Source organism: Heloderma suspectum, chromosome 3, assembly GCF_057233095.1.
Source record: "Heloderma suspectum isolate Gila_16-S chromosome 3, 16-S_ref, whole genome shotgun sequence".
Taxonomy (NCBI): domain Eukaryota; kingdom Metazoa; phylum Chordata; class Lepidosauria; order Squamata; family Helodermatidae; genus Heloderma; species Heloderma suspectum.
Window position 1 is genome coordinate 54,672,635 of NC_139460.1, and position 13,392 is coordinate 54,686,026.

At 38.0% G+C, this 13,392-nt stretch overlaps 1 protein-coding gene across 2 annotated transcripts in view; it reads right to left on the reverse strand.

Moving 5' to 3' along the window:
* The window catches only part of CBLB (Cbl proto-oncogene B), a 135,231-nt gene that overhangs the window by 20,908 nt on the left and 100,931 nt on the right, over nt 1-13,392 (reverse strand). For both annotated transcript variants that reach the window (XM_084843276.1, XM_084843275.1), the window contains 3 exons: nt 10,007-10,192; nt 7,151-7,519; nt 6,534-6,628 (listed from right to left, as the gene is read on the reverse strand). In XM_084843276.1, coding sequence (XP_084699402.1) covers nt 6,534-6,628; nt 7,151-7,519; nt 10,007-10,192 — 650 coding nt within the window. The remainder of the gene's footprint in view (nt 1-6,533; nt 6,629-7,150; nt 7,520-10,006; nt 10,193-13,392) is intronic.

Genomic DNA, 13,392 nt, shown 5'->3' on the forward strand with positions numbered 1-13,392 from the left:
TAGCTTCGTCCTGGGGTACGTGCGCTCCCTCACCCCCTCCCATACAGCTGTGAGTTCAGAAGCTTTCACTTCTGCTTTTGATTAATTACAGGTTGCCAGTACATATGACATGGCAAGCTGTGGTTAATCAAAAGCAGAAGCAAAAGCTCCTAAACTCCTCCTCATAGCTGTGTTGAAGGAGGAGCATGCAAGCCCAGGGGGACACTAGACTCTTTCACATCTCACTATACAAAAGCTTAGTATGACATCCTAACACAGCCAGCGACTAGTAAAAGATCACCCGGTAGCTTTCTTGGCTGAGCAGGGATTTGAACCCCAAACTGCTTGGTCCAAATACAACACTCATAGTAGCACCTGCCAATGATCTGACACACCATATGTAACAAAAATAATTGCAAAGGACTGTATCGAATCATACACTAGTGCTAATGTAAATTACACTGCACTAGCACAAGGGACCTCTAGTGCAGCACAAGTAGTGTTAGCTGTTGCGACGGGATTCTCTAGAAAACTTGTCATGGCAGTTAATATTATTGGCATTGCATTAGAGGTCCCTTATGCTAGTGCAGCGTAATTTACATTAGTGTTAGTGTCTTACTGGATACTACTCAAAGTCTGCAAAAACATCAGTGATCTTCATCTTCCATTTATAAGGTAAATACAGAACTCAGATTGAGTAAAATCATAAAACTTCTGGGGTTTTGTCAGTTAGATGTTATTAAGCTGGTGAGAGCAGTGGACGCTTAAAACTTTAACAGGGTAATTTCATCTTCAACAGATGTCCCATAGAAGAGATATACAAAACAGGACTTTAAAATGTTTAAAGAAGATTACATTCTTCAAAAGAATCACAAGATTACAACACGAGTGCATTAATATTAAAGGAGAGATGGCATTCAAGGAATTTAACATAACTTGTGGTATTCATAAGTAGCAATATTTTGTTTTAGTAAAGTTCTAGACTCTAAGCTGCATTTAAGAAAACAATGACAATTCCAGTGAAATCAGTCACAGAAAGAACCTGTAATTTACTGTTATGCTACATTTACTGTTATGCTATGTACATCAGAATCCAACCAACCATAGAACTGGTTTCATAAGCACAAAAGGGAATGACTTTTTCCTCAATTCTGAGAGTTCTACCTCCTAATTTACATAGCAAACTTTTTTAAAACTCGGGGGAATTTCAGAAGCATTTGTGAAATGACCAAGGAATCAGGTGCATACATACACATGCACACAGTCAAGTTGTGTCTTTTTTGGAAGTTTCCAAATTACCTTCGAATTCAGAGAGATAAAAAATAAGTATTTAAGATGTTTAAATCAGATTACACTCTTCAAAATAATCGGTTTACAGTACATTAATACTAGAAGGCAGAGAGATGGCAAAGAAGTCCCCTTTAAAAAAAAAGATAAGCAACTTCAAGTAACAGAAATTTTTGAGTTGAGAAGTAGAGCAGAGGAAAGACAGGAGGTGCATAATTCTTTCTCCATCAGCTGTTTTTCTACTCAAAATTCACCCTTCCCAAGAGCTCCCCTACATCAGGGTTCCAGGTATTTGTTTTTATTATTACTAATAGTTCAATGTGTTACTCAGATTGAGGAAGATAGTTCCACATGTTTAATCAAACTATTATATGCAAGTTAAAAGTTTATACAAGCAAGAAGGTGAAGTAGAAGACAACATATATTAAACACAATCTGAAGTTCAAAAAAAGAACATCCTAGCTTTGATGTTTATTTCTTCAATTAAAAAAAACCCTGACATAAAAAATCTGTGAAGCAGAAACCACATTTTATTAACCGTGCAACTCCAATGCAAGATGAGATTTCTGAACATGAATTTAAAAGCTTTCTGCAATGCAGTATTTAACCACCTTCTGTAGAGGGAGCCAAAGGACATCATATACTTAAAGAAGTTTGTGCCTCTTGTGTGTACCCCAACTAAATATTAAAAGTTAACATGTACCAGAATCTTAAATTTAATGGCCCTAATCCAGAGAATCAGGAGCATAGCTGAAAGGTGCATGCGTGTTGCTCTGCTCATAGAACACCTCCGAACTTGTCTAGGCCTGATTTAAACATATTGTTGAAACCTGGTTTACCTTCCTGAAACAAGATTGACTATTCAGTCTGAACAGACTGATTTTGGGCTTTAAACCTAGCTTGAGAACCTATGTTGTATGAATGTTCTTAGTCCAGGGAAGTAGCTACACCTAGTTCATTCAATCTAGTTTGGTACATCCAAACCAAATTAATTTTGGCAAATTAGAGCTGTGTAAAATAACATTTGGGGTCTATAAGCAAATTACACTTAAGAGCAAGGGATATGTTTAATTCAGCAAGCAGGAATCTTGTTTGCTTATACATTCACATTAGCTGAGTTCAGATGGGTCAGGTACATACACCAGATTAAAATTATCCAAAAGTCAACATTACATCTGAATTGGGTTATAGGGTTTGATCTGGTCTACCAGCCTTGATTTGTAGGTTGCCATCTTGCAGCAACTAGGAAGTGGGCCTTCTCCATGGTGGCACCCAATTCATGGAATGATCTCCCGCCTAATATATGGAAGGCACCAACTGTATAATGCTTAAGGTGTCAATTAAAGGCCTATTTCTTTACCCAGACCTTTCCTGAGTGAATGTGCTGCCCGGTCAGTTTGTTTGTAATTACGGTGTTGTTCTAATTGATTTTAATGTTTTATATGAGTGTTTTAGCAGTTTTAGGTATTTTAATGTTTATGATAATGTGTTTTGTGAACTGCTTAAAGACATTTTAAAATATGTTCCATGGTATATAAATCTATAGAATGAATGAAAGAATGAACTGAAGTAAAATCTGGATTTTGCAAGTCTTCTTGGTCTTAGACTATAGAGGCTATATACCCTGTGAACACAGACAGCCACTTACCATGTAGTCACTGCTTAAAAATGTCCTAAGTTACAAATGAGATGTACAGTTTGTAGAAATTTTCAAATCATGGGAAAAAAACTTTTTCCCCTGTGGGAAAAGAGGAACACAACAGATGTTTGGGGAAAATCCAAACAGATGCAGTACTTTTGGGACCTCAGCGTGCTTCCCATGTGTGGACACCATCTCACCCTCTAGCCCATCCTGAGGCACCCACCAAGCTATCATTTTGTCCAGCTGGCTTTCCCACACAAACTATGCAAGTAAATGATCCATTTTCGCATTCATTTATTTGGGGGGCGGGGAGCTGCCATGCTGAAAAACTGCTGGAGGAGGAAAGCCTATCAAGGACCCTTGGGGTAACAGGTTTCTTAGAGGGGGCCAGGCTTCTCCTCTTTCCCTGTTCTTTGGCAGGGCAGCTTCCCCCCATTGAAATGACTGGAGTAATGACTCCATTCATTTGTTGGGGGGGAATGTTATATATGCTTTCTCTGAGTTTATGAACACACACACGCATGCATGCGCGCGCACACAGAGAGAGAGAGAGAGAGAGAGAGAGAGAGAGTGAAGACCATGACTGAGAATGCATGCAGTGTTTGCTGCCCTTTGCTCTGTTAGAGATCAAGTCAGTATTTACACGTGCTCTCAGAGAGCTCTAAAAAAAGCTTACTTTCACCCTCCCCAAGAGTTCTCTCCATAACCTGTAATGTTAGCTGCACCATATCATACTGCTTTATCAATTTCAAATGCCACTCAACATTTTAACTGGACACTAATTACACCTATGTGCAAAAGCCTATAGGGTAACTTTGAAGCCTCCAGACAAGTGGGCAAATTCCCAAGTCTAGGAAACAAGGGAGCAGTGTAATCCCTGAACTGGTCAAGCATGGAGAAGCTCCCTGACCTGAATTAGCTGCAGTCTGAATGTTCAAACTTACAGTGAAACAACTTTTCTCCATGGACTTAGATAAAAAAAACTCTACAAGAGTACCTCCCCGCCTTACTATTTTCCTAGCTGTTTCACTTTGTAAATATATTTTTTGCTCATACACCTAACAAAGCAGCCTGAATACCACTTTGTAGGTGCATGGGACAAATAACATTTTATACTCTGAGCTGGAAAAGAACTTCTCAGGCAATGTTCTACACTGGAGAAATTTGTATCTGAGCCAAATAATTATGAATTTCAACCACATGACTAATCCAGTCACTTACTAGGAATAGTATCATCACTAACTAAGATATTTGCCTCAGTATGAATTGGCTATGTAACAATGTTATTTTTACAAGAATTTAAGTATGTCATGAAATCTGAAAGAACATAGATCGTAAGAGTCTCTCCTGCCAATTTTAACATAAACACCTCTAATCCCATAGGAATTGGCTTAGCTTATCATGACCTGGAGGTTACTAACCCTTTATAATCTTTTGTAAGGAAGGTAGTTTATATAGTGAGATTTACAAACAGGTGTCCACAAATTTTGATTTGGCTAACATGTCTGCCATCATTTAAAGTGTCTTGCGCATGCCAGACAACTTAGGGAAGGGGAGGGGGGTTTCTCATGCCATACTGGAATTTTTAGGAGGCAGAAGCAGCACAAGTCTCCTGCCTGATCAAAAATTCAGTACAGCTGGAGACCTCCCCGACCAAGTTCTGATTGCGAAGACAGGAGGAAGGGTCTCATACATTGTGCTCAACATGATCAAGCATGTTACCAGGTGTGTACTCAACAGTGTGAATATCAGTTCCCCTTGTACTTTTCAGGCTTAGTAAGTTTTCAAGGAGAAATCAAACATGAATCCCTGTATGATTCAGCTAAGTAGTCTTTTGTCACCTGTGTGCACAAACCTACTAATGTAAGCTAGTCACATCTTGTAAACCAGTGTTAAGCATTGTATTTGAGATTCCTCAACTTTCTGGAGCACCTAAAACAAGACTTGTAGCTTAGAGGGTATAGAAGACTGAATCTACCCATCAGCCTGTTTTTGTCAATATATTGGATTCTCTAGTTATGACAACTATAAAATATTATTGAAGATGCTTTTATGTCCAATGCTTTTATTAAGTATACATCAAATAACACTGTATATTTTAAAATGTAGAAATATTTCTTTTTAAGCATCTGTATCCTGCTCTTCCAAAAAACTTGTCAGGGCAGGTTACACCCCCACCCCCATACTATATGAATATATATTCCTGCACTTAATGATATTTAGTCATTACAATGACTTCTAGACATATATGAGAGTTCACAGAGCAAATGATATAGCAATGGCTATTTTGTCTTTAAAATGTTAGTTTTTTAATAGTTTTACCATCGGCAGAAACTTCGGTTCCCATCATTCAAATCTATACTGAGAGAAAAACTGTCAGAAAAAATAAATTGAATTGAAGTTTTCTATGTTGATCATAAACAGGATCTGCCATTCCTGAATAGCACAGCAAATCTAGTTTCCATGAGAACAGAAACATGTCAAATTATATAGGGGGAAAGGTCAGTTTTTTGCAAGTATCATCAAACCTGGTATGCTGTTACTTATTAGGTCATTGCTATGTTATTATGTAATGCTTTTTCTATCAATGAGGAAGTCAGTTAATTTATGGGAGCCTACCACTGAGCAACCAAAGCAAAATGAAGAACATATGGAAATATAGCATATGACATTTTTGTTCCACATCTTGGTATAGAATCTTGGTAAGATTACCGCTCTGATACCTAGACAAATATCCTAACTCAGAAAATATTCCCCATATAGAAGTTTATTTCATATTGCAAGTATAAATTCAAAACAATTGCACATAATATACAGGCCACGTCAGGGCCAGCAGGAAACCAAGATAAAAACTGTGTCCAGTAGACGACTGAAAAAGCATACTAATGAGCCCAAGAAAACACTTCTTTCAAATGCATAATAATGAAGTGTTTTCTTGGACTCATTAGTATGCATTTACCCAAAGTTCCCTTTTGCCTTTGGCTAACTGCTGAGGCTGGGCTGTGTCTTTTTTATAAAATTAAGGAAAACAGTATAAGCTCCATATTCAATTAGTAAAACCAAACCATAAGACCCACCCAGTGGGTCTACAATAGGGTGTTTTTTGTTCTGGCAAAAGTGCCTCTTTTGAAAGCGGTTTCAACAAATTATATAAAACTACTAACTTACTCATTCCTTCTATACTGACTGATGGGAGAGTGGGAAGATGGGTAGTTCTGAGAAGTGTCTTTGGACTTTAGAGAATCTCCTGTAGAGGCAAAATTCACATTTCCACCACATCCTAATTCTGGTTTTGTAGCACTGTGTAGGCACCCACCAAATCCATTTTTTCTCTGGAACTTCACAAAAGAAAGATGTTCTTGTCATGTATAACTATGAATTCCAGTCAACAGGATTTGGAGGAGCTAGAGCATATTAATGTTCATTCAGTATTTCTCCAGCAGGGCTTTACCTAATTTTCTTGTAAATGTGTATTATGTTAGTGTATTTTAAAATTGCTCACAATCAATGTAGTATTTTAGTTTTTAAAACAGACTTATTAAAAGTTTTTGGAATTAATAAAGCCATCTATATTTTTCCTCATAGTTTGTGTAATCATTGCTCTTAACTTTAAAATTAAACTTACTTCATATTCGGTATGACTGAGGCAACCGGAAGAGGAGGTGAGAGCCGAGGTGGAACATCATATTCTTCATTACCAAGATGGCCATTTGAAAATATCTGCAAGAGATGGATTTCTCTGTTTTGTAACTTGCTTATAATGTGCAAGTAAAATGTATTTACTGCATTCCCTTGAGACATTTCATGTCTTAATCTGAAGTTTGGGAATATATGCTCTGCATACAGTCCTATGTCAATATAATCAGAAGCAAATGGTGCTTCTCTCCTGATCCTCATACACTTCATACAAAGTATAAACAAACATAAACCTATTTATTAAAAAAAGAAAGAAAACTCAAGCAAACCATTAAATTATGGTTTTAGCATAAGCTATTAGCAACAGTAAGCCACTGTAAGAATAATTTGCTTTGAGAATTTTATATATTTAGAGTGACCTTATCCTTTTGACCCATTTTTGACTGCATAATCTTCAAATCACAATTTTAACTACTGCTATGCAATCAACCTATGATTATTTAAAGGAAATTAAAGAAAAAATAAAATAGCATTTGAGCTAGTGGGAAACTGTGTTAGACTGTTAAATAAAATTAAGCTTCATGCATTGTACTACTAGCCTCTTACCTTGGCGCTTTCTATAGGCAAATCATGGCGTCTTTGTTTTCGCAGAAATACTGGATCAGAACCCATGCGACAATGCCTTCCATTCATGTTTGAGCTTGCAGTGAGTCCAGGTTTGGGAGAACCATCACTTCCTACTATTCGACATCCCGCTATTTGGTTAGTCCCACACACCTCTCTGGGACACCAGGCTTCAAGTGGCACAGACTGGTCTCTGGAAGGCACACTTTCAGGATGATGCAAGTGTCTACTTAACCTATTATCCGGTGGAATAGGAGGAGGCCTATCTGGTGGAGGCAGAGGAGGATCTCGTATAGGTGGTGGTGGTGGTGGTAGAGGCTTGTCTTGTTTCCTCATCATACATGGAGAAGACTAGAGATATAACACAAAGTATTATAGCTTTAATTACACATGTCACAAATACACATGCATCATCCACAGGATTACTTTTAGAAAAAGTAATCAGGTTTTTTAAGCACTGGGAATTCATTCCCTAGCTGCAATGTTTTAGAGGATATTCTATCTGCAAAATAGCCTTATTCTTGTCATTACAACTAGGATTGCAATAATAACTAATGACTGGAAGATAAAACAGAAAGCATCTCTGTCCTTTGTGGGCCCCACATATGTTTCAGGAATATTCTGCATCCTTGACATTTATTGGCAAAAAAGAGTAAAATATTTGCATATTTACCTTTACAACTCACATATCACTGTACTTTTGTTAAAATGGTCATCCTAAGAGCATAAGCAATTAAAGTTTAAATATTATTTGCATCTAACTAAAAAAATCTTATTTAAAAATACCACCCCCAGAAAAATAGGCACATGGGGTATAAATAATTTATTATGAATTTCTAAGAGAACTAACAGTACATCCATTTCCCAGTATACTGCATCAGCATCACATTCATCATCTCAAATTAATGTCTGTACTCATTGTTAAAACTAGCAATGCTGACCCTTCAGTGCCAGTTTAAATGACAGAGCTAATTAAAATTATGATAGCAATGGGGAAACATTCTATGTACTTCGATGTTTATTATGCAACTAGAATTAAAATTAATTTGTAAATAGAATTGCCAGGTCTGAAGGCAAAGCACTGATAAAGTAAACTGTGTGTTATCACTTGGCATTCACAAACATACAGGAACACACAGACTCATTAACTGAGTTTTCAAAGCATGCCTTCAATGTTCAATTAAAAATCTAATTTTATTGGGTGTACCAATTACAACCCAAGAGTGTTCTTGCATTAAGAGGAACGTTTTTGCTTGACTGTACTCTTTTATGTTGGATATTCTTTCTATCTTAAAGTAAGCATGTTTATGAAATATACTTTCCCTTATTAAAGACATTAATAGTTTGCTGCAGGCAGGAATTGTGTCTACAAATTTCCTTTTAAGTAATTGTAAACTATGGACCTAAATCTCTCCCCTTAATTGTCATGGCATCTGCATATTTTAAAATTTGTTTTCATACCCTGGAAATTAGGAAAAACTACCTTTTGAAAACATTGCAATTTATATGCAGGTAAAATAACGAACTTTTCAGAGTATTTTTACTTGCTACTTATTTCTGCAAATCAACCATAAATAGCAACTTCTGCACTGGCTTACTTATTTATATATGGATAGATAGTACATATTAAAAAGTTGCATTGCTTTCAAATGGCTGGGCAAGGCATGGGAATATTACAATAGGATGGGAAAGGAAAGGATTACAATTGGGTGTGTGTGTGTTAAGGTCTTAGGGACCCATATACCCAAGATGTATCTTATACTCTAATGTTCAACTTCATATATGTTGTGATGCATTTTTAAAAAATTAATTCTCATCATCATTGGAGACCTTTAATATAGCTGTATAGGGAGCTCCAGGTTTGCTGTAAAACTGAGTCTCACCCCAGCCCTGCGTTCAATTCACCTAGAGAAACAGCAGGCCTATACAGGCCTTTAGAATGGAAGAACCTAAGGAAAGAAAATAGGCCTTTGAAAAATGCAGCATTTTCTCAGTGGCTTTCTGCGTTATCTCTTTTGTACATATATGTGTGTACTGAGATGTGGGTTCTCATGGTCCAGAGAATGTAATGGTCCAGAGTTACATTACAATATAATTGAGAAGAGACTGATGAGGATGGGTTGTTTTTTTGTTTTCTTTACCAAATGCATGCACATGCCCAGTGTGCACAGGAGCTCTCACTAGTTCCTGCTCCTGCAAAGGCATAGAATGCTGGATTGAAGGAAGGGCATGGAACGCAGAGAATAAGGCAGGACAAGTTCATTGGGTGACAATTAGTAGAGTGGAAGAAGAGGCCAAAGAGTGAAGATCAAAAAGATAAAGAAAAAGAAAAAACAGCTGAGAAGAAAGACAAGTGTAAAACAGTAGAGAAGAAAGAGTAAGAGTTAGAGATCAGGCTTCAACCTGTGAGGAACAGTCAAACTGAACAACAATTGCCAGAAACACAAACAGAGGAGCTGTAGAAACAGTTGTTACTGATCTAACTGTACTGTACTTTAAGGTTTCCGAGTTATTTGTATTTGGTTTGCATTGTTATATTTTTAATGTTGTTACTTGTTGAAAATCCAAAACATTTAGTTGACAGCAGAGTTATTGCTAATCTTCCTCTCCTTTTCCTGATTATAGAACTTGATGCATTGCATCACCATTTCCACCTCCAGTCCCTTGTGCAGCAATGCAGTCTGCTCTTATGGCAGCAGTTACAGAGAATGGCTAAAGTGGAGCCTAAGAAGTCCTCAGTGCACCCATAGGCATCACACAGGGAAATATATTGGAGCTCTCCTACTTTCTTGGAAGAGAATACTAAAACCCTAAATGGCTTGACAAAACAGGACTTACCTTTGGTGAGCTAGTAGGGCTGGCACAAGGGGAGCGAGCAACTCCCTTCTGGATTAGATCCAGTCGAGGAGGCACTGGTGGGAGGACAAGATGGGACCCTTGCAGGGGATCAGGAAATTGTTTCCTTCTCTGAGGAAGCGGAGAAGATCCTGGAGATGTCACAGGGGAATTCTGTCTTTCGTTACACTGCAATGTAAAGTATTCGTAAGGGCTAACAAATATGTAATTTTCATCGCTTCCCAAACTAATATACAAATTGGAATACAATTACCCTTTGGTTTTTGCAGTTATCCAAATTTTGCAGTTCACTTCTCTGATCAAAAAACGCAAACATGAGGAACAAAAATGTGTACATTAATGAAGATAGTGTACAGAAATGCATATATTAGGGGAAAGTGCTTGAAAAATGCATATATTAGGGGGAATTGTGCATAGTGAAAACAGATAGATTTGTCTGTCCTTGGTTAAGCTATAATGAAGATTAACAGTTTTCTCAAAAAATGAGAAAAAAAGAAATTTAATGTTGCTACCATACCAGAAAATATGTGCTTAGAGTACCAGGGCTCAACAAATACACCTATTGTTATTGTTATTATTAACATTTCTATACCACCCCATAGCCAAAGCTCTCTGGGTGGTTTACAAAGAATAAAAACATTAACAATACAGTATATGGAGGTTAAAAGCCATTAACATAAAAAACACACGAACAAATATACACAGAGACAACATATATCTAAAAACAACTTCAAGCAATCAACCATAACCATAATAGAAATCCACTTGTCTGTAGCACCCACCTAAACATGCAAAGTAAATCCTACTGACTTCAATGGACCCTATTTTCTAGTATGTATGCTTAGGATTTCAGCATTAAGATTATTCAAGGTTGCTCTACTGGGAATTTTTAGGGTAGCATCACTCTTCAGGTATTTCCAAACTCAAGCAAAGAAAACATTTTTGAAGTGCTCTAATACAGTTAATTTAATACAATGAAAATCTCACACACACCTTTTAAAAAAGGATGAGATATTCTAAAGATTGACGTACTAATAACATTTATTTATTACATTTCTGTATCTCCCAATAACCAAATTGTGTAAAACTTACAAGGAGGTTTAGACAGAATGGATCACATACTTTGGAGCCGCGTTTTGAATAATAGTTGGATTTTATATTTTCAAAAATCAGGGATCTATTATTGTCTGATCCCAGATGAAAGTTAAAATCATCTCTTTATCTGATAGAGCCTAATGCAAATGCTACTTCCTCCCATTTTCCATTTTAAGATTAAGCAAATGCAGATTCCGTGGCTTGACGATCAACCACTTCCTCAAAATAGGCTTCCAGCTCACCACTCCCACTATCCCCACTTGCCCTTGGGGAAGGGGATACCAGGTGATGAACGAAGTACAATAGATCAGGAGAGGCCATACAGGGCCTTCTCTTGGGGGCAAACACACTCTGTGCAAAATCTGCCATCAGATTATGCAGCCGTAGTAGTGACACATTATGTGGGGAGCATAGAATCATAGAATAGTAGGGTTGGAAGGGGCCTATAAGACCACTGAATCCAACCCCCCACTCAATGCAGAAATCCAACTCAAAGCATCCCTGACAGGTAGCTGTCCAGGCTCCTCTTGAATGCCTCCAGCGTGGGACAGCCTCAGCGCTGCCGCTGAGGGGAGCCCCTTAGGCACCTCCTGACCTGTTGTGCCACCGCCCCCCCCCCCAATTTATCCAAGATAAGATTTTTTTTCCTCGGGGGAGTAGAAGGGACAGAGAAGGGATGATCCTGAGAAGGGAGGAGGTTGGGCCATGTGAGGTTGGGCCATGCGGAACCCTTGAAAACCCCATCAACATTTTTTAAGATTTCCATTTAAGACATTCTGATTTTTATATTGTCTGTAGCAACTATTTTTATACTGAGCAAGCAGGTGTTTGTGCATTTGTCCCTGCTTCTTTTAAGTACATAAAATCTATGTAGCATGAAATACTTAAAAGGCCCAACCCTAAATGAAAAACCCCAGTGAAGTCTGATTTTGAAAGACCAGAGATAAGACAGTATTATTTACTCAGAGGATTCCTGCGAACAATGCCTGTTTTATTTGCTCAGAAGATTCATGCAACAATGCCTGCACAAAATAAAACCCAGATGTCTACATTAGTCTTTTCAATATGTTCATTCACTTTCTTGGAAAACTCTAAAATAGTGCAAATGATGTTCAGATAATTTGCCTGGTGTGAATGAACAACAAGTGGTAAATTTTACCATTCTACCAGAAAGCAGAGAAGGACAGCAGAGAGCCTACTAGAATATTTTTTTTAAAAAAACATACCAAACCTTTAAGGAGAGGACAATTTAAAACCTATGCCCCATTACCTGTTATGTTCAAGCCCAAGGAAGACAAAAAAGGTTAAATGACAATATCCTTTAAGATACTTCATAGGACTTTGAATACATTGTTGCCAAGTCCCAAGCTCCTTGTTCATTCGGTGATAACAAGAATTCTTCAAATCATCAATGCAGCTCTTCAAAACTATATGGTTTTTACTACATATTGCCCTTATTTACTAAAATTTGAATTGTCAATGCTTGTGCAAATATATAGGAGATAACATCTGTTTCCATTAGTAAATTATTATTATTTTATTTATAGACGGAGCAACCCTCTGGATAGTGTTGGGGCAGGGGAGGAATAGGATAGTTCAGAGCCAGGAAACAGAGCTCCCCTCCCACTCGTGGCTGGTGATACCTCTTTGCTCTCAGAAAATAGAACACGAAGATGGAGAAAAGGGGTGTTCTGGGGTGGGGGGGGAGACCAGGGTTGCTGCAATCCAATGTAACCTATGGCTGCCCCAGCCTCCTTCCCTCCCCTCTGAGGTGCTGCTGCTAAACAGGTGAATTGCCTGTCTAGCAGAAATGGAGGGCAGCTGGAGTGCAGACACAAAGATCACTTCCGCTGTCCTACATCCTGCGTTGGAAACTCAGCAACCTGAGTTCAGAGGCTGCCGGCAATCCACATAGGGTCACACCCTTATTATATTTTTAATCTGCCCAATAATAACTGTTTTCTGGGCAGACTGCAGACAGTGAAAAGATTAAAATGCAACAGAAACACTTAAAATAGGAAAGTCAATGCAAATATTTAAAAGAATAGAATACAATGCAAACAATTTTTGTTTGTACACCGCTTGGGACCACAATACCTGATGAAGCACCTCTCCCAACACGAACCTACCCATACACTACACTGAACATCTAAGGCCCTCCTCCTGCTGCCTACTCCAAAGGAAGCTCGGAAGATAGTAACAAGGGAGAGCGGCTTCTCAGTGGTAGCCTCCCAATTTTGGAATGATCTGCCCGGTGAGGCCCACCTGGCACC